The sequence below is a fragment of the Amia ocellicauda genome, chromosome 12, assembly GCF_036373705.1.
Source record: "Amia ocellicauda isolate fAmiCal2 chromosome 12, fAmiCal2.hap1, whole genome shotgun sequence".
NCBI classification, from domain to species: domain Eukaryota; kingdom Metazoa; phylum Chordata; class Actinopteri; order Amiiformes; family Amiidae; genus Amia; species Amia ocellicauda.
The window spans coordinates 37295224-37318571 of NC_089861.1; the positions used below are offsets into that span (position 1 = coordinate 37295224).

General features: G+C 36.0%; 1 protein-coding gene across 12 annotated transcripts in view; it reads left to right on the plus strand.

The window, feature by feature from the left end:
* The window catches only part of LOC136765022 (aldo-keto reductase family 1 member B1), a 39219-nt gene extending 16349 nt beyond the window's left edge, over positions 1–22870 (plus strand). For all 12 annotated transcript variants that reach the window (XM_066719489.1, XM_066719491.1, XM_066719488.1 and 9 more), the window contains 7 exons: positions 128–205; positions 601–723; positions 12442–12548; positions 15067–15148; positions 15259–15342; positions 15522–15604; positions 22706–22870. In XM_066719489.1, the coding sequence (XP_066575586.1) occupies positions 128–205; positions 601–723; positions 12442–12548; positions 15067–15148; positions 15259–15342; positions 15522–15604; positions 22706–22748 (600 nt within the window). In that variant the 3' untranslated portion in view covers positions 22749–22870. The remainder of the gene's footprint in view (positions 1–127; positions 206–600; positions 724–12441; positions 12549–15066; positions 15149–15258; positions 15343–15521; positions 15605–22705) is intronic.
* The last annotated feature ends 478 nt before the right edge of the window (positions 22871–23348 follow it).

The window sequence follows — 23348 nt, forward strand, 5'->3', positions numbered from 1 at the left end:
ACATCACTGAATATTTGCAGAAGTGATTACCACAGTGTATATCCACCATGTATATCAGGCAAAAAAGATTTTTGCATTCATCACAAAACCATTATGGTACTAACTCTATGGTTCATTTGCATTTCAGGTTGGCAATGACTATCTTCCTTTGGATAAAAATGGTTTGGTAATGCCAGGCAACACCAACTTCGTGGATCTCTGGAATGTAAGAAGAACAAAAAAGTGCTGCTATTTGTTTTTTTAAAGGAAACAATTTTCACCTGACTTAGAATAAAGTGAACACAAAACATTAATATGACTAATAATATAGTGTATATAAGCATGTTAAATAAGAGAATTGTGCTAGATGTGTATTGATGTCTATTTGTCTAGGTTGCTGTGGAACATTTGAAAAACATTGCATATGTACATTGAGGTTAATTTGTTTCTTCCACATTGTCTGTGACATATTTTGCCAAAATCAAAACAGAAACAAATTACAACCTCAAACAATGTTGCCAGAACAACACTTGGTGCTTGCTATTTCATATCATAAAAAGTCGTTCTGTATATAACTGTTTCCGTATGGATGAATTCCTGATATGTGAACTCTTTCTTCAGGTTATGGAGAATATGGTAGACAGTAAAAAGGTAAAGGCCATTGGAGTTTCTAACTTCAACCATGAACAGATTGAGGTGATCTTAAATAAGCCTGGCTTAAAGTACAAGCCTTCCGTTAACCAGGTAAGTTAATTAATACATTTTAGCATTCTTTAAAAAAAAATCTGTTTTTAACTATTCAGGATTTTGATCTTGCCAAAACATTGTTATGCATTTCTGAGCAGACACCCTTATCCAGAACCACTTATAGTTATTGCTAGGGATGTGCAGTATAACAGTTTTATGGTTTACTGTGGTTTATATATATATATCAAGGTATAGATACTAGGGATGTAACAATATCAGAATCTCACCGTACGATAATACCTCGATATAAAGTCCACGGTGCGGTATTTATTGCAATATTAAAAAAAAAAAAAAGACAAATGAAGACTTTGGAAAAAAGTGCCATAAGTGTTTATTAAACAATGATTGAACATTACAATGATGTACAAATTAACCATGCCATACCCTGTCCTTTTCTTTATCCTCTAATCATAACTGTTGCTTAGAGGTATGAAGTATAGTATGAGATGGGTCGAATGACCTAAAACTCCCTTTTATAAAATAAAATAATTGCACCAGCTGGACCTTGACAAAAACATCTATTATTTTTTTCTAAAATTCTCTATGCTACTACCTATCTACCTACCTCGTAGATTAGGTATTAATTTTAAAGTCAACTTATAACAGGAACTTCCAGTGTAGTGTTTTCAGTTTTCATAACAAGGAAAAAATAATCAGATCCTGTAATAAAATAAAAAAAACTGTGTTTCAGTTTAGTTTTTCAACTTTTAACAACTCAAACAAAAATGAACTCACTTACAATCAGACAGGTTTTGAGGATTATGAGTCACTCCCTCAATTGACCTATTTTAAGGCCCAACCTTGTGAATTCTTGCGCTCTCGCGCTGTTATGGGGGAGTGAGGTTGTAAACGCTTCCTTTATAGTCTTTTGGCCCGGCTGGATTTTGTTCCTCATATATTCACAAAACTTTTCGGGGTGATGATTTAACAAGTGGCTCTTCATGTTAGTCGTATTACCCGACGAGTATTTCACCACAGTCTGGCAGTGTCTGCATATCGTTTTTTGTCTGTCCGTCACCTTTTCTCCTTTCTCGTTTCTTGTCACGGGGAAACCGAAATACTTCCACACTTCAGATTTAAAATTCGCTTAAGCGTCCACAATTTCTAAATCTCTCTCTTCTCCTTCGCCACTAGCAGCATCCGCCATTATCGCTTTACTGGATCTGTAGAGGCAGCAGAGCGCAAAGGATGATGGGCACGCATGGGTCGATGGGAATTGTAGTTCCCACTTCCCTCCACTGAGCTCCACTGGGATGAAAAATCTACACTTTTTGCCCGGAAGACTTATCGTTTCATACAGTCATGTGACCACGATGATATCGAGACAATTTTGCGATACCACGAAATTGATAATACCATTACATCCTTAATAGATACCATACAGGGGGTCCTCAAAAATCATCAGGGATGTGTCCTTTCTGTGTCAATTGTGATATACACTTAGTCATAACTAAGCAATGTCTGCTTACAAACAAAGCAATAATAATAAAAAATAAAAATGGCTGAAGAAGATCTTTTGCAGCTCCCAAAGTATTCAATCTACTGAATGGATATATTTTGGATATGAGAAAAGACTGTGTTTCAAGATAGAGCTCCTTTTTTTAGATACTGCAGAACACTGATTTGTGCTTGTTGTGGAAACACATTCAAACATTTTGCACATCTCAGGGACCATCACTCTGTAATTCATGAAAACATTTCAGAAGTAACTTATATACAGTACAGGTATAAATCGCTTTGCATGATCTGTTTTGATGGTTTGGTTATACCACACATTTATGAAACTCATTCATTTAAAAAATAAATTAGAAAAAAACATGTATTACATTTAACGTTAGCATAACTAAAATGCTCGTCTTGCATAGATAAATGGAATAGCTATTTAAAAAAGTGTTCAGCTATGTTCAGTAATTTAAAAACAAGATTATTCAGTTAGTCAAAAATCAAACAAAGCACATGAACCTTAATTGCAATCAGACTGACTCCCCCTCCCCTTGAATACATTGTTGACAATATTAAATCTTTATAGCTTCATTATTTTAGTTCTAAAAAAATTGCTAATTTTAAAAACAAATTACATTTTTTAATTATAAAGTGCTCAAAATGTGCCAGAAGTGAAAATTCTGAGCGAGAATCCAAAATTAAATGAAAGAGTATCAGTCAGGAGCCCCGAACTTTGGCAGATTAAAATTAAAATTGCAATAAATATGGTAACTTATTATTTGTATTGTTAATTTATCAAACCATTTTTTTGATTAACAACACATTTATATTAGTATTTAAATCAGTACTGTATGTCGTGGGCAGGGGCAGCCCTAGCCTTTTGGGGGCCATAGGCAAGATATGATTGTGGGGCCTCCCACCTTGCCACAAAACATTTTAGTGGTGCCCATCTTTATGGCAGAGAGAAAATGTTTAGGTAAAACTAAGAGAGACACAAACATTTCAATAGTGCACATCACAGAACTAGCTAGGCTAGTGCTTCTCAACCCTGATCCTGGAGGACCCACTACCCATTCTGTTTCTTGTTCCAATTGAGCTCTCAATTACTTAATTGAAATAATTTGCCTAATCTGAGCCTTACAATCATTTTAAACAGGGGGTTTCAAGTTAAGCATAATATGTTATAAGAAACTTGAATTGGAATATTATATAAGATACAGGCCTACAAAATCAGAATTCTGACTCTGAAGAAACAACATACCCAAAATGTCCTAATACTTTCTCCACATCACTCTATTCATCAACATCACTTCTGTTTCTGACGACTGCAACTGTCTTCTTGTTCCTCATTGCTGCTACTGAATTTCAGCAAGCGCTCTGACTTAAGCATGACATTTTCTTCCTTGTTTCATATATGCCATTTTCAGTTTCAGAAGGGAGGACACTGCAAATAAAAGGTCACTGGAAAATGTAAATTTTTGATTTGCAGCCCGAATATGATAAACACATTTTAAACAACTTCACCAGCTGACCTATTCAAGATTAAATATTCTTGTCGCAAATTAATTCATATAACACAACCTACAAGACCTGGAGCCAGTTGCATTAATGCATAATCTAGATTTAACTCCAAAACAGGACTTAAAATCCACTTACTTCAAAGCACATTTCAGATCATGTTTTAACTAGAATCTATTTTTAAAGTGAGTGGATTTAAAATCCTGCTTGGGATTTAAGTATGCAACCAGCTCCTAGTTGGTTATCTCATTTATAAAAGGGATACAAAAATGCATTGGAAAAAAATATATATATATTATTATTATTATTATTATTGTAATGGACAATTTTATTATATTCTTCGGCTTTGGAGAAAAAACATTGTCCACCAGACAATGTGAAACTGGAGGTTTTCAACACAACATCAAATACCATATGCTACAATTGTATATCGGTCAGGATTGCAAATAATTAGCCTATACGTGCCATGAGTATTGTTATTGTGATGAGCCAGACCATCACCATCGCTGTGTGCGAGACCCGGGGGGAGGAGCACGAGATAAACCAGTAAACCAGCTCACTCACCCGTACTAATTCAAGTTCACACAGTATGTAACACAGGGGCGATTCTAGGATTTGACCCTCAGGGGGCTCAGCCCCAAATGAGAATGTGAGATGTTACATTCCTCAACACAAAAACGCCACAATTATTTCAGATATCTTGTCTTGACTACCTGCTAACTTTCTCACCTGGTGCTTTCTCTCTCTCTCCATCTGTGACCTCTCCATCCCCCTCTCTCTCAGTTCACCAGTGGCCACTCCCTCCTCCTCCCTCTCTTTGTACTAACAATCACAAGCAAACAGACCATTTACTAGAAAATAAAAATTTTAAATGTAAAGGGGACTCATAACTGGAATGATGTTACCTTTTCTCAATATACCTTGGTAAGTGTATTGCTCTAAAGTTTTTTTTGTAAAAGGGTGTAAGAAGTGGAAAAACTATTTATTTTTGCACCTGAAACAACTAGTTGTAAAGATAGCCTCCCTATAATACATGTACAATTGTATAATTACTGGAATGATACTAGCTTGTTTCAACATCCCTTTATGTATTCCAATCTACTGAATAGCTTAGATAGTTACTTGTGGGCCTAGCCTTCAAAGAGGACTCAGATCTCTTTCTGGTCCACTTCAGATGTGATGTGGTCTCAGTCCACTTACCATTTGCACTATTGTTGTTTGGGAACACAGACCACCAGTGAATAACTATGTTAAAATTAAATATCTGCATGTGTATATGTTAAGTAATAACAACAATAATAATCATGGTATTTTGGTTATTATCAATATAAAATTATATGCTTTGTTATAATTAATTTACAGTTTTTATGTATGTATATCCATCATTTCATTAAGGAATTAAATTATGATTTAAAAAATAGTAAAAACAACAAAATACACTGTTTTCACACTTGGTTATTTTTAGCCATACACACAAACTCAGACCCTCTAAAGCGAATCGCACTCAGACCATCTCGGGAGGGGCTCTCAGTGCAGTTCATTTCAGGTCCGTGGTGTGGTTCGCTCGCTTGCTTTCACAATTGTCTTGGTCCTCACAATTCACAGACACAATAAACACTGTCTGGACACTGACATTGGAAACGGTACTGTCCGCTGCTGGCGGCAGGGTTGCGTGGTTGTGTGGAGACGACGGCACTCACTGCCCCAGAGATGGAACGGGCACCAGGGCACCAGGGCCCCTGGCGAGTATTTTGGGCAAGGCAGGGCAAGTTGCAAATATGAATCACTTGCCACCTGGCGAGCAGCATATAGTCAATTAAAAACAAATACAAACTTTCCACCTGTGATTTATCACAATGCAGTGAGTTTTGCTAGACTGTTGCATCTTAATGCATCTTAATCTTTAATGCTGAACTAAATTAAATGACGCAAGTCCACCTAAGCTTTCCTCATCTGTCGTCGCGCCGCATTTGAGTTCTTAAAGCAAGTCGATGTGGGATTGTGGGCAAAACGTGATCTGTGTATAATAATATCATCACAAACCAAAGGTTCTGGTGCTGATAATTATTTGTGCATCAATCGATCTGTGCATACCTATTGACTGAAGAGCTCACCTAGTCTTTGTCGGTATTGGTATTATCAGCTTGTGAGCTGAGGTGACGTTAACGTTAGTTAAATTGTAAAAGATTAATTGTTTTTCCTGAGCCTCTATAATACACAATAACACACATGCAAGTTTATTCTCTAACATTAGATAATGCCTGTCTAGATCAGCTCAGGTGTGTGACATTCACGTTCACAGTAAGCCCAACGTTGCTGAGTGGATGATAGGAGAGTTTGCTGATTGGTTACTGCCGCCGCTGTTGTCAGTCAATCACGCCCTCACGCTTTGGAGGGGAGGTCACAAAATATGAGGGGCTTAAATTCAGAAAATAATCACTTAACATTTTAAGGCCTAAACAGGGTCTAGAATCACCAATGATGTAACAAAAACAGGCAGTACAATCTAAAGTCACCAACATTATTAAATGTCACCCGTGTGAACTGTACATTGCTTCCTATACCTATGTTTATTATTTATATGTGGTCCATCTTATATATATATATATATATTAATATATTATACATTTTATTTATTTATTTATTTATTTTTGCGATACCCCAACCACAAAATATTCATGTTCGATACAAGGTAAATATCACAAATAAAATTGCTGTCACTAATTTTAATATTCCAGTTTTTTATTTTGCATTTTTGTGTGCAATTTATCATATGTTTACAGACCTTTTTCTTCTATGCCGCCTGTGACTAGTCTGTGGCTATGGTCACCTGAACCAACCAAGTATTAGCAGTTGGTAAATAAGTATAAAACTTAGGTTGTAAAACGGTGACATAATATGTCAGAATAGTTTTTATTCACCATAACACTGTGGCTGATTGAACTGGCTTCCAGCTCAGGGTTCTTAGATTGGGGGAAACCCCCCATTTGTGCAGGGAAATTGAAGATGTACAACGCAAGAAGATTTCCTTTAGCACAGAGAGGGCGTGTTTAGAAGAACAAGCCTCCCATTCCCCCGACTTCCGCCTGCTGTTTGACAAAGATTTCAAAGTACTGGTAGATGATCGTAACCGCAAGCAAAATCCCAGTGCCTGATCCTATGGCTCTCAGGAAGTTGGCCAACATTGACAGAGCTCCGATACACAGGCCGCCAAACACAGCTGAACGTCATCAAAAAGACGTTGTAGGTTGGTTATATTTTGGTTGCCAGACATCGTGACTCAAATACAACCAAAAAACTAAATCATTATAACGTTGTGTGCCCAGTGGGTCGTTTCTGTGGCATCTTCACACACTACACCTATATATAAGAATGAAACCAGCTCATTGAAGAAAAATACAATGCGAAGAAAATATGAACACTTCTGTTTTTCACTTCTGACAAATTAGTTACAAATTTAAATACATTCCCTACATAATGATTTAACCAACTGGCTATATATTGTCATTTAAATTAAAACTTTAAACCATTCCGCGATACAGAAAATTAAAAGCCTATCATTTGATATTTTAAAACTGATATTTTGAAAACAACCACAGTCATACATACAACCTGTTAATTCAGACAATTAAATATTCTAATTTTCAGTACATTTAAACAGTACATTTAAGTCGTGAAGGTGAACTTACTTTCTAGCAGGCTCTTCAGTGTGAGGTAATCTGAGGAGACGCCTTTCCTGAATATACGCTCGAGCGCTTTCAAATAATGAAGCTGGGAACATGTTTGACAGTATCAAACATAGTTATAATGATTATGATTCATACGTATAATATTTTAAAGTTGTATAGGTCCATTTAGTAAAACAAGTTGCACTGATATCACATCTGTCGGCATTTAGTGGAACAATGATCCATCTCGCCGACTGTAACTGCTGTCCGACCATGACAACCATATAGCCGACATCGGTCATATCCTCCACCTCCCTGACATATTGCTGTCCGACCATTCCAACCATAATCCGACGTTGGCTATACGTCACCCCCCCATCAGTGACTTTTGTCCAATCACGCTAACCATATGCTGACGTAGAGCCAACGTCCTGTGATATCTGGGATAGTAGTGCACACCTCTATGCCATTGTCCTGACAGGGTAAACAATGAGGCTCATACTTGTAGTATTGCACTACAAACACAATATTGGGGATGTAGTAGTAATAAATATTACCCAGATACCCATAATTGGCTGTATGTATGTAGGTCGTCACAGAATCAAACATAATAGTATGTATGTACATTTCTGCTGCTGTGTGTCCAAAACAGGTGTGTAGCACCTAGTGCAGTGTACGCCATATCCTTTTGATTTCCATAAGTAAGCTTACTTACACTACACAAAGGGATGATTTATTTATTTATTTTACTTAAGCGTTTGTATTAAATTCAGTGCATATTTGGATGTCCTATTATTATTATTATTATTATTATTATTATTAGGGGGCCAAGCAACGAACTTGCTGGAACCCTATTGTAATTGTTAAGATTATTATTATTATTCCACCATATATTTCAAATTGCCATAAAATGAAAACTACTGGACAGAATCTCACCAAATTTGGAGTTCATGCGACTTGGTGCCAATATTGGATTGGTCAATAATATTCAATCATCTTCTTCTCTGAAACCGTTAGGCGGACTGAAGTGAAATTCGGCACACATGACCTTGGCTTGGTCCTCTATGAGATTTGTTAAAAACATGCTGATTTGTTAAATTACCTGTCTGCTATGACCAAATCAATTTATATTTTTTTGTTCATACATTTCAAACGTACATGAAATTAAAACATCATAAGAGAAACTCACCAAACTCACTTGGTGTGTTGGTAGATACCTATAGCACGCTGTCCCACGTATCCCACATGTCATATGGTGTGGTGCTAATATTAGATTAAGTGACAATTATAAGACCATATTCAAACCTCTTCTCCTTCCAAACCGCTAATGGGACAGATGTGAAACTTGGTGCATGACTTTGTGTTATGACCTATATTCAGATCTGTAAATTAATAAAAAATCTAATCCAGAGAGCACATCTATCAATCACTGACAATGCCACCACTTGTAGTGACTTCCAGTACAGACCACATACTCTGAAACTCAACCATCATGCCAAGCTTTCAGTGGGATTCAAACACAAGAACTCAGATACACACAGATGTTGATATATACAACATACAAGAACATCTTAGTCTTGCATTTTATGGCTTTACCCAATGCACCACTGGGGAACTTGCTATTAAGGCTTGGATTTATAATAGAGTACATTTATGAAGCGATACATGTTATATATTCATATGGACCTGAAAAAGAGAGGGAGCTGTACTACCAATACAAATTTAACTAATAGTAATCTGTACAAATATTGAAATAGTTCACAATGTTATATTGTCTATGTAGTCATTTATAAGAATAAAAAATACTTTAGTTAATGTAGTATATTGCAGAGTACAAAACATATCTTGTAATATATATGAATGACATATCACACTCATATTATAAATATTCATATTACACACTATTCCACCACAATATTACACATTATATCACACTCACATTACAAACGATTAAATTATGATCTAAGTACTCCCTTCTCACAGGCATAAGATAGTTTTGTGATCCATTGCTTAAGTTGGATATGGCTCAGACAGTAAGGTCACTGCACTATGGCACAGAAGACCTGGGTTTTAGTCCCACCATGGCCAGAACTAAGAAGTATCTTAAACATGATCTATCCCTACAGATGTGTTTGACTGCTTATAGCTTTCAATATTCATGTACTTGCATTATCATATTGTATTAGTTCTGAAGACATATTATCAAGCCTTGGCCATTTGTAGTTGTGGTTAGCTCACTGCACTCTGGTGTATGGGTTCATAGACCTGGGTTCAAATCTCATCATGGCTGAAACCCTAAAGTCTGTAAAATATGCTATATGATTGGCCCCCAACATTGCTGATTGGAGCTATATTTATTACATTTAGTTTGGCTGAATTCGATTAATGATCCACTCTAACTGGATATCAATGAGATCATTTTCCTTGCATTGCCATACATTTGCTAGGAGTTAACATCCCTGTACCATGTTATTGAAACCATGTTATTGAAACGCAATTCAAATTAAGAGAAGCTGTGTAAAAGACTTATTAATCGCCTTTTAATTGTTCATTCTCATATATATATATATATATATTAGGGCTGTGCGATATGACGATTTATATCGTATGACGATAGAAAAAGGTCTATCGTTTCATAATGCTATATCGTTTATATCGAGGTGTCGCAAATCGCAATCTTTACGGCAGTATTTTTCGTCATTAGGATGCTTTGCGTTCTTCCCGGTTCTTCCACACGTGTCGGATGCGGCAAGAAATGAGCATCAGAAACACAGACAGACATGAGGAGAGTGAAGTGACACACAATAACCAACACAAGCAAGAGACACTTTAATGCGCAAGCGCACACGGTCCGCCCCGCTCGTCGCCGGGCTAAACTCGATCTGCCAGCACCCCCACCCCCGCTAATTTATACTAATATAATTTGTATAAAATTAATAATAACGTTTGTTTGCATTTTAATAAATTGGAAATGCAAACACATGCAAAGTATCGTTTTCTTTTTATTAAGATGGTGAAGTGGTTCAACAGTTGTATTATTATTATTATTATTATTATTATTATTATTATTATTATTATTATAACTATTTTGTATTAACAATGTGCTGTACTTGTAAGCAGAATCGAGACGCGACAGTCAGAAAGAAATGTCTCTGTCTAGGAGATGTTAATGCGCCACTGTAAACCCGGCTGTGCTAAATCTACCTGAATCTGTACCATTGTACAGTGCATGTGTTGCGTGATTACTGTTACTTGTGTTATTGTGGTTATGTGGCAGTAAATCATACTGTGTATATGTATGTATGTGCTCTGAGGAAGATAAGTCGAAACGCGTAAGCATTATGATGTTCACTTTTTCTCTAATAAATAATTTTTGAGACATCGGTGAATATGGACTGTTTTTAGACGGGAGCTGCTGTACCATCCTAATATAATACGGATAATTGTTCTATATAAAATCCCTGGGATAAGGCACCCCGCATTTAAGATTTATTAAAACTATTGTAACGCCAGCTTTTAAAGTTATGTATATGTATATATATATATATGTGTGTGTGTGTGTACGTACATATATATATATATCCCATAACAACATAACACACGTAATAGTGATCACACACCACTTGCCGTGTAATGTGTTGCATTCTGCATATATTTACCATGACAGCCTGGATGTAGTATTTGTTTATTTTGCTTATTGAAGGATTAACGAAATACTTGTAGTTTGAATGTCTTTGGTCTTATTTTGTGTCTTGATTGGATAAAAACAAGAAATATCGAGATATATATTGTGTATCGCCCAAACTTCTAAAAATACCGAGATATTATTTTTAAGTCATATCGCCCAGCCCTAATATATATAGATGAATATTGTCTAAATTAGTTGTATATGACTCCCTTATTGGAATTAGTCACAGATAAATTTGGAAATAATAAGAAATTTGAACAAATGTGTGTGTGTGTGTGTGTATACATATATGTATGTTCTGTGGCTCCATGACATGGTTTTATTAGCTCATGTGGAGAAGGCATGAGGGGGCGAATTGTGTCTGTGTGAGCCCAGTCACCCTGCAGCATCTTCGCCTATGTCGGGGTTACTGTTGCTGGGTGTAGAGTGCAAAATTACTGTCCACATTATTATTATTATTATTATTATTATTGTTTTTTTTTAGCAGACACCCTTATCCAGTGTGACTTACAAAACATGAGAGCATTATAAAAGTGCAATACAGTCTAAAATTACAGATTAAAACTAAGTTCAAAATTACATAAGTGCATAAAAAATATACTGTTAATACAAGTCCTACATCCTAGATTTGTGAGCTAATAACTGTAGACAAGATATAGTCATAGACAACAGCAGTACTAGCAATGACCAGGCACAAGCTGCATGCTACCAACTACGTTTCCTATGTATATATTGTCATTCTGTCAAAAAACAAACAATAAAAAATAACTGTTAGGAACTTGTTCTGGTGCAGCACACATACAACCATAAATAAAAACAGACAGCCCCATTGTTGAATGTGCGCTGGAATGTCGCTGTCCCCAGAAATATTGCTGTGTGCGAAGTTAACGCCATGGTTTTCAACACGTTATTTTGCATGTCGCAAACCATTTTTTTGCTACGAAAATAGCAGGAATTTCAGCCACTCCCTCCATTTTGCGCCTTGGATACAATTAAAGGGTGAATGGATTGCGACGCAAAACAGGGTTTTGAATATGGCAAACAATGTACATTTTTGCGCAATAGCCATGTGCACCGTGCAAACCCCTCTGCCTGGTGCGCAAACCCTATGAATATCTAGCCCATAGTGCATTAACGTTAGTGTCATATTTTCTGTGAAGGAAGGGGGCAACTGAGGTATTAAAGGTGCAGTCTGAAAGGGTGTATCTTGAGCAGATGCCTGGTAAGGGACTGGGTGGTCCTGTGTGGTTTATGTTAGGTAAATAACTTCAAGAGCCTTTAATATTAAATATCACTTAAAAACTTAAATAGCTGAAATGTGAATTGAAAGTTATTGTTTCCATTTAAATTGCAGGAAAATGTAAATGATTCTGTTACCAATGTTCTTTTCTATTTTAGATTGAGTGCCATCCATACTTGACTCAGGAAAATCTCATAAACTACTGCCATTCCAAAGAAATTGCTGTGACAGCTTATAGTCCACTTGGATCCCCAGACAGGCCATGGTAAATGGTCACTTTTTAATTTATTGCATTAAAAACTTGAATTGAAAAACATCTCTGGGATGTTTTTTTCTCATTCCAAAATATAAAAAAAGCATCCAGGCTTAAAATGAAGGGTATTTTAAAATATGCACTGAAGTCTATATTTCTGATACTTATGTTAAGTTTTAATGCAGTTAATGGTTAATATTAGGTCAAAAGAGCAATAGCTACCCAAGCCAGGCTATGTTAGCAAGTTTGCAGAAAAGTGTGTTTTGCAAGGCTATTGCAGTTACATATTTTACTTTAGGCTTGTAGATAGACAGGATAAAAGCAGGCTCCTGTGACCACAAAAACATCCAGTTATCTAGAGCATTTGCAAATCATTAGAAAATGTAGGCTTTTAGCATTTATAGGATAAAACCAGGCTGTCCTCCATGGCAAGCCAAATTATACATTTAAATATTTTGGGATCTCTCTAAATTATTTCAAGATATCTTGAATTGAATTTCAGTTATCTTTATACGATTTACATATATATAATGTGGGTGCTTTTTAAATATATCTCTAAATGATTTGCAGATATCTTTAAATGATTTAGAGAGGTATTTAAATTATTTAGCGATATCTGCAAATCATTTACAGATATCGGCAAATTATTTAGAGATATCTGCAAATTACTTGTTTATTTAGTGATATCTCTAAATCATTTTGATATATCTTCAAATGACTTCCTGCTCATATAGAGATATCTGCAAGTCATTTCAAAATATCTTCGAATAACATCCTGTATGTTGGCTGAGATTATCACTTCCTGTTTCCTCATTCAATTACAGGGGCTGCGTCCCATCGCACACTTGCTCCCTACACCCTTCGACAAGTGTACACTTTGTGTGACGTTGTGCTTACGTTACGTTACGGTGTAGGGTGACACTTCAGTGTCAGCATTCAGCGCCTTTGCCTTTGTCTGAAAAAGTACCTACGCAGTCTTTTCTTGTATTTAATTAAAATAATAATAATAATAATAATAATAATAATTTTGAAATACACTGTTCGTTAATATCACCTCCTAGTTTTATAGGATACTACTTCAGTAATTAAATGATAGTTTCCAAAACATTTTTTGGTTTAACTTTCTAATTGTATATTTAAAACATGATTATATAGTCATTTTATTTTATCTATCTATGTATTATTTCTTTGATACATAATGTAACAATTTCTATAACTGACTAGCTAACATTACATTTATATACACCCACCGCTGCTATATTTTCCCAGTTGACTTGTCTCCACCTTTAACGCAAAGAGTTCTGGGACTTAAAGGGGTCATGAACTGAGAAATCAAAATTCCCTTGATCTTTTGACATATAAGATCTATAAAAACATCCTGTAAGTTTCAGAACTCAAAACTTTCTCATTAGTCTAAAAGCAGCTTATATTGAAGCCAATCTGCAAAAACGACAGGATTTGGAATGTGCCACTTTATTACGTAATAGTGTGGCTAAACCCCGCCTCCGCAGAAGAAGATCAACGCCTGCTTCTACATTACTGCCTGCTTAGCCCCGCCCACCGATTAACGCATATAGTAGGTAAATAATGAGAGAGGCAAACGCAGGTCTATGCAGAAAACAAACGATAAAGATGGCTCCGAAGACAACAAGATGCTGTGCATTGCCAAATTGTGGAAAAACACAGTCTTTGCATTGCCTTCCTTCTGATCCCAACATTAGGAAAGAGTGGATGAACTTTATTTTTAATGAAGTTCCAGACCGCGTCAGAAAGAACTTGGTCCTCTGTTCACTTCAGTTTACTTCTGAGTCTACAATCCGCCACGCCTATTCAAACGGTGTTCCAATGAGGGGGGTCAAAACAGGACAGAAAAGCCTATTACTTCTAAATGATGATGTTTTTTGATGTAAAAATCTTGATAACATTATAAGTGGACCTCGGAGAACAGTACAAAATTAAAAAAAGGCAGTTCATGACCCCTTTAAGTGCTAAAACACTTCCGCATAAGTGTGCTCTTTTGTGCACTTCGTCAAAGGGAGCATTGAAGGGCGCAAAAGACTCGATTAGGCTCCCTTCACTCGTTCCCTAAGGGTTTGGGACACCCCTTAAGATGGCCACCGTAGTAATTCTGCCCCACAAGGGAAGGGAACGAGGGAACAAATATGTGATTTGGGACGAAGCCATAGACATGAATGTACAAGTGAACAGGAAGTGATAATCTTGGGCTACATACAGGATGTCATTTGCAGATATATCAAAATGATTTAAAGATATCTCTAAATACACAGGACGTCATTTGCAGATATCTTTAAATGATTTGCAGATATCTTTAATGTTTTGTAGATATCTTTAAATGATATAGAGATATCTTTAAATATTTGAAGATGTCTTTAAATTAATTCAAGATATCTCTAATGATAATTTGGCTTGCCATAGTCCTCCAGTGTGAAGTGGTTTGCTAAAATAAAATATTTTTTTATATTAAAATATAATTTTTGCCTTGAAAAATGTCTATACACATATTTCACAGGGCCAAGGCCGATGATCCCTCTCTGCTGGAACATCCAGAAATCCAAGCTATAGCTGCAAAGTACAAGAAGTCTGCTGCTCAGGTAACAATACCTAGAATTATTCTCAGTATTGGTATATACCTCTCCACAATCAAGACTGAAGATTGTTAAGAATCTGTGTAACTCCATCTACTTTGTCTTGGTCTTCTCAGGTTCTGCTACGCTTCCAGATTCAGAGGAATGTCATTGTCATCCCTAAGTCTACCACTCCTAAGCGCATTGAGGAAAATTTCAAGGTAATGATGACATTTTAGAGAATGTAAAAGCTCCATATTTTGCTTAATTTGAATATAACTAATTGCATGGAGTAGGGATTACATTGTCATTCATGGCTGGTCTACTAGTAAGCCTTATGAGAGAATATGTGTGCTATAGTGATATGTGCTATGTGTATCTTTTCTTTTATCACTGGCAGATCTTTGATTTCCAACTTACTGAGAATGAGATGGAAACCATTCTCAAGTTCAATAGAAACTGGAGGGCCGTTGCTTTTGAATGGTAAGTGATCTGATAACCCAGCTATACAGCTATACAGCATGAGAGGCACCACGAGCCAATCACAGTGTTTGAAATTGAAGAGAAACCAGAAGGCAGAAGTGGCAGATGGTCCTGCAAGAGACAGCAATTGTTTTTTAAAGCATATAAACACAGCAGTCTGGCGCTCCGTGCTGTAAATCAACATTAATCTCCCCCTGCTGATACAAAACTACAAGCCTGTACTTTGCAGTGGTTACAAATGTGAGAATGATTATTATTATTCTATTATTATTATTATTATTATTATTATTATTATTATTATTATTATTCCGCCATATATTTCAAATTGCCATAAAATGAAAACTACTGGACAGAATCTCACCAAATAACCTGTCTGCTAAGACCAAATCAATTTATAATTTTTTTTCCATACATTTCAAACGTCCAAAATTGGTGTGTTGGTAGATACCTATAGCAGGTTGTCCCACAAGAAATTTGGAGGTCATATGGTGTGGTGCCAATATTAGATTAAGTGACAATTATAAGACCATATTCAAACCTCTTCTCCTTCCAAACCGCTAATGGGACAGATGTGAAATTTGGTGCATGACTTTGTGTTATGACCTATATTCAGATTTGTAAATGTAAATTCATAAAAAAGATTTATAAAACTAAATCTGTCTGTACTTTCTCAAACTTAATCTAATCCACTTAGAGAGGACATCTATCAATCACTGACAATGCCACCACTTGTAGGGATTTCCAGTACAGATCACATACTCTGAAACTCAACCATCATGCCAAGCTTTCAGCAGGATTCAATCACAAGAATTCAGACACACACAGGTGTTGATATATACAACATACAAAAACATCTTAGTCTTGTATTTCATGCCTTTACCCACTGCACCACTGGGGAGCTTGTTATTAAGGCTTGGATTTATAATAGAGTACATTTATGAAGCGATACATGTTATACATTCATGTGTACCTGAAAAAGATAGAGAGCTTGAAGAAACCCTCTTAAATTGACGAAAACGGCAGCGCAGGAGTTGTGTTGCAAATGGAAAATAAGTCTTTTATTCAGGCCAGCCTGGAAGAAGAACAGAGTGAACTCGTTTTCAAACATCTTTCTTACAGATCTCTTCCGGGTTTTACATTTTATACAGTAGTAAACAAAAAGTGAATAATCCCGGATGTGCATGTGGATTGGCTTAGCCCTCGCTTCTCTACTTCCTCTTCCTCCTTTGGAGTGTAGGGCTACCAAACACCAGGGGTGACGTCACCGTTTCCTCCGCAAAGCATTCTGGGATGCGCAAAGGACTGTGGGGGAGAGAGTGGTTTGATGTGTTTTGCATGTGGAACCAGACAAAGAAAATAGTGGCTGTGCAGAGGGAGAGAGACAGACAGACAGAACTATACAACAACATTTTACATATTCCATTCAAATAAATATATATACATATTCATATACATTTGAATATTTATGCAGAGCTGATATGTCATTTATTGTATTTAAATTTGACAAGACCTCAGGTCTTTCAGAGCTGTACTACCAATACTAATTTAACTAATAGTAATCTTTACAAATATTGAAATAGTTAACATTTTTATATCGTCTATGTATTCATTGTAAGATGACTTTAGTTATATATGAATAACATATCACACTCATATTATAAATATTCATATTACACACTATTCCACCACAATATTATGCATATTATATCACATATTATATCACACTCATATTACAAACGATGAAGTTATGATCTAAGTACTCCCTTCTCACAGGATAGTTTTGTTTCTTAAGTTGGATATGGTTCAGACAGTAAGGTCACAGCACTATAGCACAAAACACCTGGGTTTGAGTACCACTCATAAGTATGTTAAACATGATGTATCGCTACAGATGTGTTTGGCTGCTTATAGTTTTATTAGTTTCAATATTCAAGTACTAGCATTATCATACTGTAGCAGTTCTGAAGACATATTATTGCAGCCTGGGCTGTTTGTCATTGTGGTGAGATCACTGCACTGTGGTGGGTGAGACCAGGGTTTGAATCTCATCATAGCTGAAACCTTAAAGTCTGTTAGATATGCCATATTCCTCCACATATGCTTGGTCCCCTACATTGCTGCTTGCAGCTACATTTAGGCTTCCAGGTCCAAGATGCCTGGAAGCCTATTGTTGTTGTAAGGATTTATATTATTATTATTATTTTCCTTTTCTTCCACCAGAATATTTTCAAATGCCTATAACTTTTGAACCGCTTGGTGAAAACTCACCAGACTTGGTATGAGTGTAAGGGTCTATGGTATGGTCATTCAAATCCAATATGGTGGCCTAAAGTCACATGGTTTGGCAGTCATTTTGACTGTAGTCCAAAAAAAAAACAATTTTCAAACATCATTTTCTCAGGAATGGTAAAGAGTTGAGTTATGAAACTTTTTCTACATAGTGCGCTTATGTCAATACTTGATTTGGATATAACACAAAAATTGATAAGTCACATGATGTGCCCACAATGTTCGATTATGCTGAAAACACTTCAGCCTCAACTCCTCATAGGCCATTTGACCGGCTGATGTGTGCTTTGGTATACAGCATCTGTCGACTGTTCTCTACAAATATTCTATAAGAAAAGTTCCTACATGAACAAATATGGGAGCAATGAACAAATGTTTGAGACAAGAAGTCAATTTTGTCCAATTTTCTGACTGTAATGACACACTGTCACCACTTGTGGCAGCATATATCATATTTTTCACTGAGAAAACAAGATTCAGGTGCCATCTTTGGCATGTACATCGTAAAAACTAAGAACTATCAGTCACTTGCAACAGTATTACAATGGAAAGTATATGTTTAAGCACACAGACACTTCTGCAAGCAAATACAAATAGTGTAAACTGAGATTTGTTATAGTGAGGGATCGTTTCAGCTATAGAGAAGCTGTGGAGAGAAGCGAGACAAACCGAAAGTGAAACTAAAACATAGAATTAAATGTGATTCATAAGAAACATGAATACACATTTTAGAAAATAAATACATGAAAATGGACAGTGGTACCAGAGCAGTGACGTTGCTGGATCTGTAGCGGTGGGTTATTGCTTTGATTTGAAAGTAATTTCAAACTGAGATCACAACGAGTGCATGACTTCCTGTTTAATGTTAAGGATGCAACACGGTGGGGCATAACTTCATACTCTTCTCTCTCAGTGAAATCGTAACATATGGTAACATGTTATATACTCATCTGTGCAGAATCGCTGGCTCTATAAAGTAGAGTTGAAAGGGTGAACATAAGACGTGTACTGTGTGAGCTACACCCAAAAAAACGGACATACACGGTCAGGCACAATAGTAAAAACTAATTGCTGCTATTTTCTCCTTAGAGATATACTTTGCTTTTCCAGCTGTAAATATATATAACGCACACGTCAGAAATCAACGTGATAACTAAATGAAATGCCAGGTATGCAACTAAATAAGCTTAAGAAGGTAACTGCAAATTGAAGAGCAGCAGCAATCTTAAGCTACTTAAATTGTTAGATTGTGTTTTAAAGTAAACAAAATGAAACTTAGAGAATCAAGTGTTTACTAATATGATATTAGCGGTATTGATGGTATTACTAATGTAATTCAATTGATATATTTAAATCAAATAAGTGTAGTTGGTTTCTTGAGATTGTAACTGCCTTTAACTGCATTAAAATATCTGACCACAAGAAGGGGAACTTGGCCATGAATACTCCGCTTACCAAAACCAAGTAAAAACTGTTGTCAACATGTCTTCATCTGATTAATATTTATATGAGTCTGAAACCATACATTTCTCGACTGCAAGCACCTGGAAGCCTCAAAAGTTGCCTGCAACGTCTAGTTATTAGGCTTCCATGCACAAGTGCTGGTAGCCTATTTTTTCTGTTAGGATTTGTATTATTAGGCTTCCATGCACAAAGTGCTGGAAGCCTATTTTTCCTGTTAGGATTTTTATTATTATTAGGCTTCCATGCATTATTATTATTATTATTATTATTCTTTTTTTTTTTAATTTTTTTTTATTTATTTTTTCTTCTGCCAAAACTTCTAATGCCCCTCAAAACGCTCATACATGCATGAAAACTCACGAAACTCGCAAGTGTTGTAGACACATCTTATACCTACAAATGCAGCGAAAACTACACGTGTCGGTCACATGGTGCCGCCGCCATGTTGCGATGAGTGTCGAAATTGTGAAATGCGACACATGCATATGCCACTTCATACACATGCATACCTTATGGCCTACTGTTACGCTTGTTCATCAGAAGTTGCTCGGTCTCACGCTTTGTCCGCCAGGCTGCGTTTTCTGATTCAAGCTTTGGTGCCTTCTACTCCGCTGTGCCACAAATTGGTATGCATGAGAGTACTACAGAGTACTACCAAGGTTGTTAATGGCGAGTTGCCCCAGTAAAAAACATGAGTTCTGTGGGCCAATGAAAAAAAACGTACGTGCCGCATCAGACAAGTTACACATTTCCTGGACACTGGAATGCAGTACACACATGAAACTCTGCACATGTGTGTATGCCTGTGCCATGAAGAGAAAACCAGAGAATGAAGAGAATGTGGGGTACATGGTTTAGCCGTAATGTTGGATTTAACATGAATCCGCGTGCGAATATGAAAATGGCTACTACTCCAGAATGATAAAGCCCAGTGCCCTGAAACTTTGCATGTATTACATAAATACTGCTATCTATCACATCTGCAAGAGGCAAGTGACTGTGTTCAACAACATGGCAGCCACAAGAAAATGACTGTGCACGAATGCAAAATACACATATTTATAGAAGCATGAAATTGACCCCAGAAAAACCTATCAGCAAAATTCCAAATTGTGTTACAGTATGTCACTTATGACAGCAGATATATTCAGGACTATAGCCTAATGAACTTAAATTGTCAGTGATTAAACTAGTAGAAAGATCTGTCAAAGTTGATGAAGCCAAGTTGATAGGACACAAAATCTGACTGTTGTACACCAACCAACATGAAAGCTTCCATGTCAGCCACATCATTACATTCCTTATGTAGACCTCTACCTCCATCATTTGGCCAAACTTGAGACTTGCATTCAGCATTTTAAATGACACAATAATGAAAACATCACATATATGCTAGAATTAAGAGAAAAATACAATGGTACCTTACAAAATTGATGCATGCAATCAATAAATGAATATTATGCTTCCCTGACATTGAAATACAAACTTCAAGTGACAAAAGATTTATAACCAAAAATGTATACATCCTGTTTATATAATGTTAATGATGCACCCCGGGGGGGGGGGGGGGGCATAACTTTGTTCTCTTCTCTCTCAGTGAAATCGTAACTTATGGTGACATTATATACTGATCTGTGCAGAATCACTTGGTCTTTGCTGTAGAGTTGAAAGGGCATGTACTGTGTAACAACAAAAGACTCACAATCACTGTTGAGTGCATTTTATCATTATAAAATTGAAAGGAACAAAGCCCAATGAGCAAAAGCAAGAGCAGAATAAACGAGCAAGTCGTAAACAGATACGTAAAAAAAAATACCGAAACGAACAGACACATTGCCGAACAAAACATAATATAAAATTATATTCAATATCAATATTATTTCTCTCTGTGCACGAACAATAGGCAACATTTCGTTTGCATGGATGTACACTGTACACCTGTATTGCGGTTACTGTAGCAATACACAGTTATTTCCACTGGACACAAATGGGATGCAGAGGCGTGGGAATAAACCCATGGAGCAGTGCCTGTGTAAACCTGTGTAAACCTGTGCCGAATGGGCTTTCTTTACATTTTGCAATCACTACACAAGGCTTTAGACAACTTCGAAGTTGTCTAAAAATAGTGAGAAGCATTTTCAGGTTGTTTTCTTGCAGATATTTTCTTGATTTAATACAGCAAAAATGTGACAACTCCTACTGTATTGTTGGACAGGAATAACTACAACTTTAACCAGCTGCTAATAGCAAACTACAAAACTGTACATCATGGGGATTACATTAAAAATTAGAAAAAAGTAGCATATAACTAAAAATGAAACCGCGACTGAGTACAGTTGAGTAGATTTCTAATAACAGCTATGTGAAAGTTGTGTTTTATTCACTTGCGTGCAATGCGGTGCAAATCGGGTAAGATTTAATATCACAAAAGTTTAGCAGCACGATATCCATTCACAGACATGCCACTAATGCTTCTGCAAGTGACTCAAAGCATGGACATTTTTTATTTCTAGATTTATTTTTAGATTCAGATATTGCCATTTAAGTGTAATTATTAACAATGTGTAATTTACAAAACAATATTTTTTTTTCTTGCAAAAAATAAGAAGCTAGAGATTCTATTTAACAGAAATGTGTGATTTCAATTATTATTATTTTTGTATAATTTAAAAACAAACAACAATGTATGCAACATTATATAGGACAGTTTTGATAGACAAAGCTATACCTGGGCTCTATATCCAGGCACAATATTTTATTTTCACTTGACGTAGGTGTACTTTATTTTATATAAATTTTTATGTTTTACATGTGTACTTACTTCTAGCCATAGGGCAAAAAGGTTCACTTGACTCAAGTTTAATTTACAAATATTTCAATGTTGAATATTGAAACAAAACTGAAATCTGTTTTCTAGACTTTATACAATTGTAAAGTGGTAACTGTCTTTCTCCAAAAAAAAATAAAAAAATACTTTACTTATATCTTTCCCGCTAAAGCTGAAATGTCAAATTGTGAATATTGGGAAATTATTATCTATGTGACAGAAGAATACAATGAAAACAATTATCTGTTTGGGACCATTGTATCAGCGTCTTATTTTTTTTTTAACAGCGTATCCAAAACAAATCCCATAGGAAACAACAATTAATAATAATTGTCATGGGCACGAATTGTCACGGAACAACTTGCCATTGGACCCCGACCAAACAATGTTGTGTGCAAAGTGGGCATACGCCACATTAAAGCACTTAAATTGTTTTTTTTTTCATCAAATACCTCCTGACAGTCTAGCAAGTCTATTCTAATCCAGGAAAGTGACCTTACAAGTTTTTTTTTTCTTTTCAGGGGTGTAAAGCACAAGGACTATCCATTCCACATTGAATACTGAGGAGAGTGGCTGCAAAAAGGAGGCCATTGATTGAATATTAACATGGAATATTTCAAATAAAAGAGACTAATCAAAGCTACTTGCATTAATAAAACTTGTATTCTCTTTTTCTATCTTTCAAATGGCCAGTTGTCTTTTTCATTTGTGCCTGATATGTGGATTTTTTACATGTAGGCTTGAAATCAAAACAATGACCCAACAACCTTTCACATGTTACATGATTTGCTGTGGATGGTGACTTCATATCAATTTTTTACGTTTTTGATTTAGTCATTGTCTAGGTCAGGTCAACTAAAATGTCAATCAGATATAGTCATGCTATCTCATTTTGTCATATTGATCAAAAACCTGCATACATTTAATTTCATTTTAGTTAAGTAAAGCGGGGTGGTGGTGGTGGGAGCTGATGAATTATCAATCGGGTGGGGGAGGTAAATGGTAAAATTTTCATCATCAATCTTGTCAACAAACTCAGAACTTCTGAGTTTTAGTCAAACTGACGATTTCTTCTCGTCACATTTTTGCAAAAAAAAAGGCTAAACATTTAGTCGTCATCTTGGATGATTGTAGTCAGCTTTTCGTCTTTCTTTTGGTTACCCT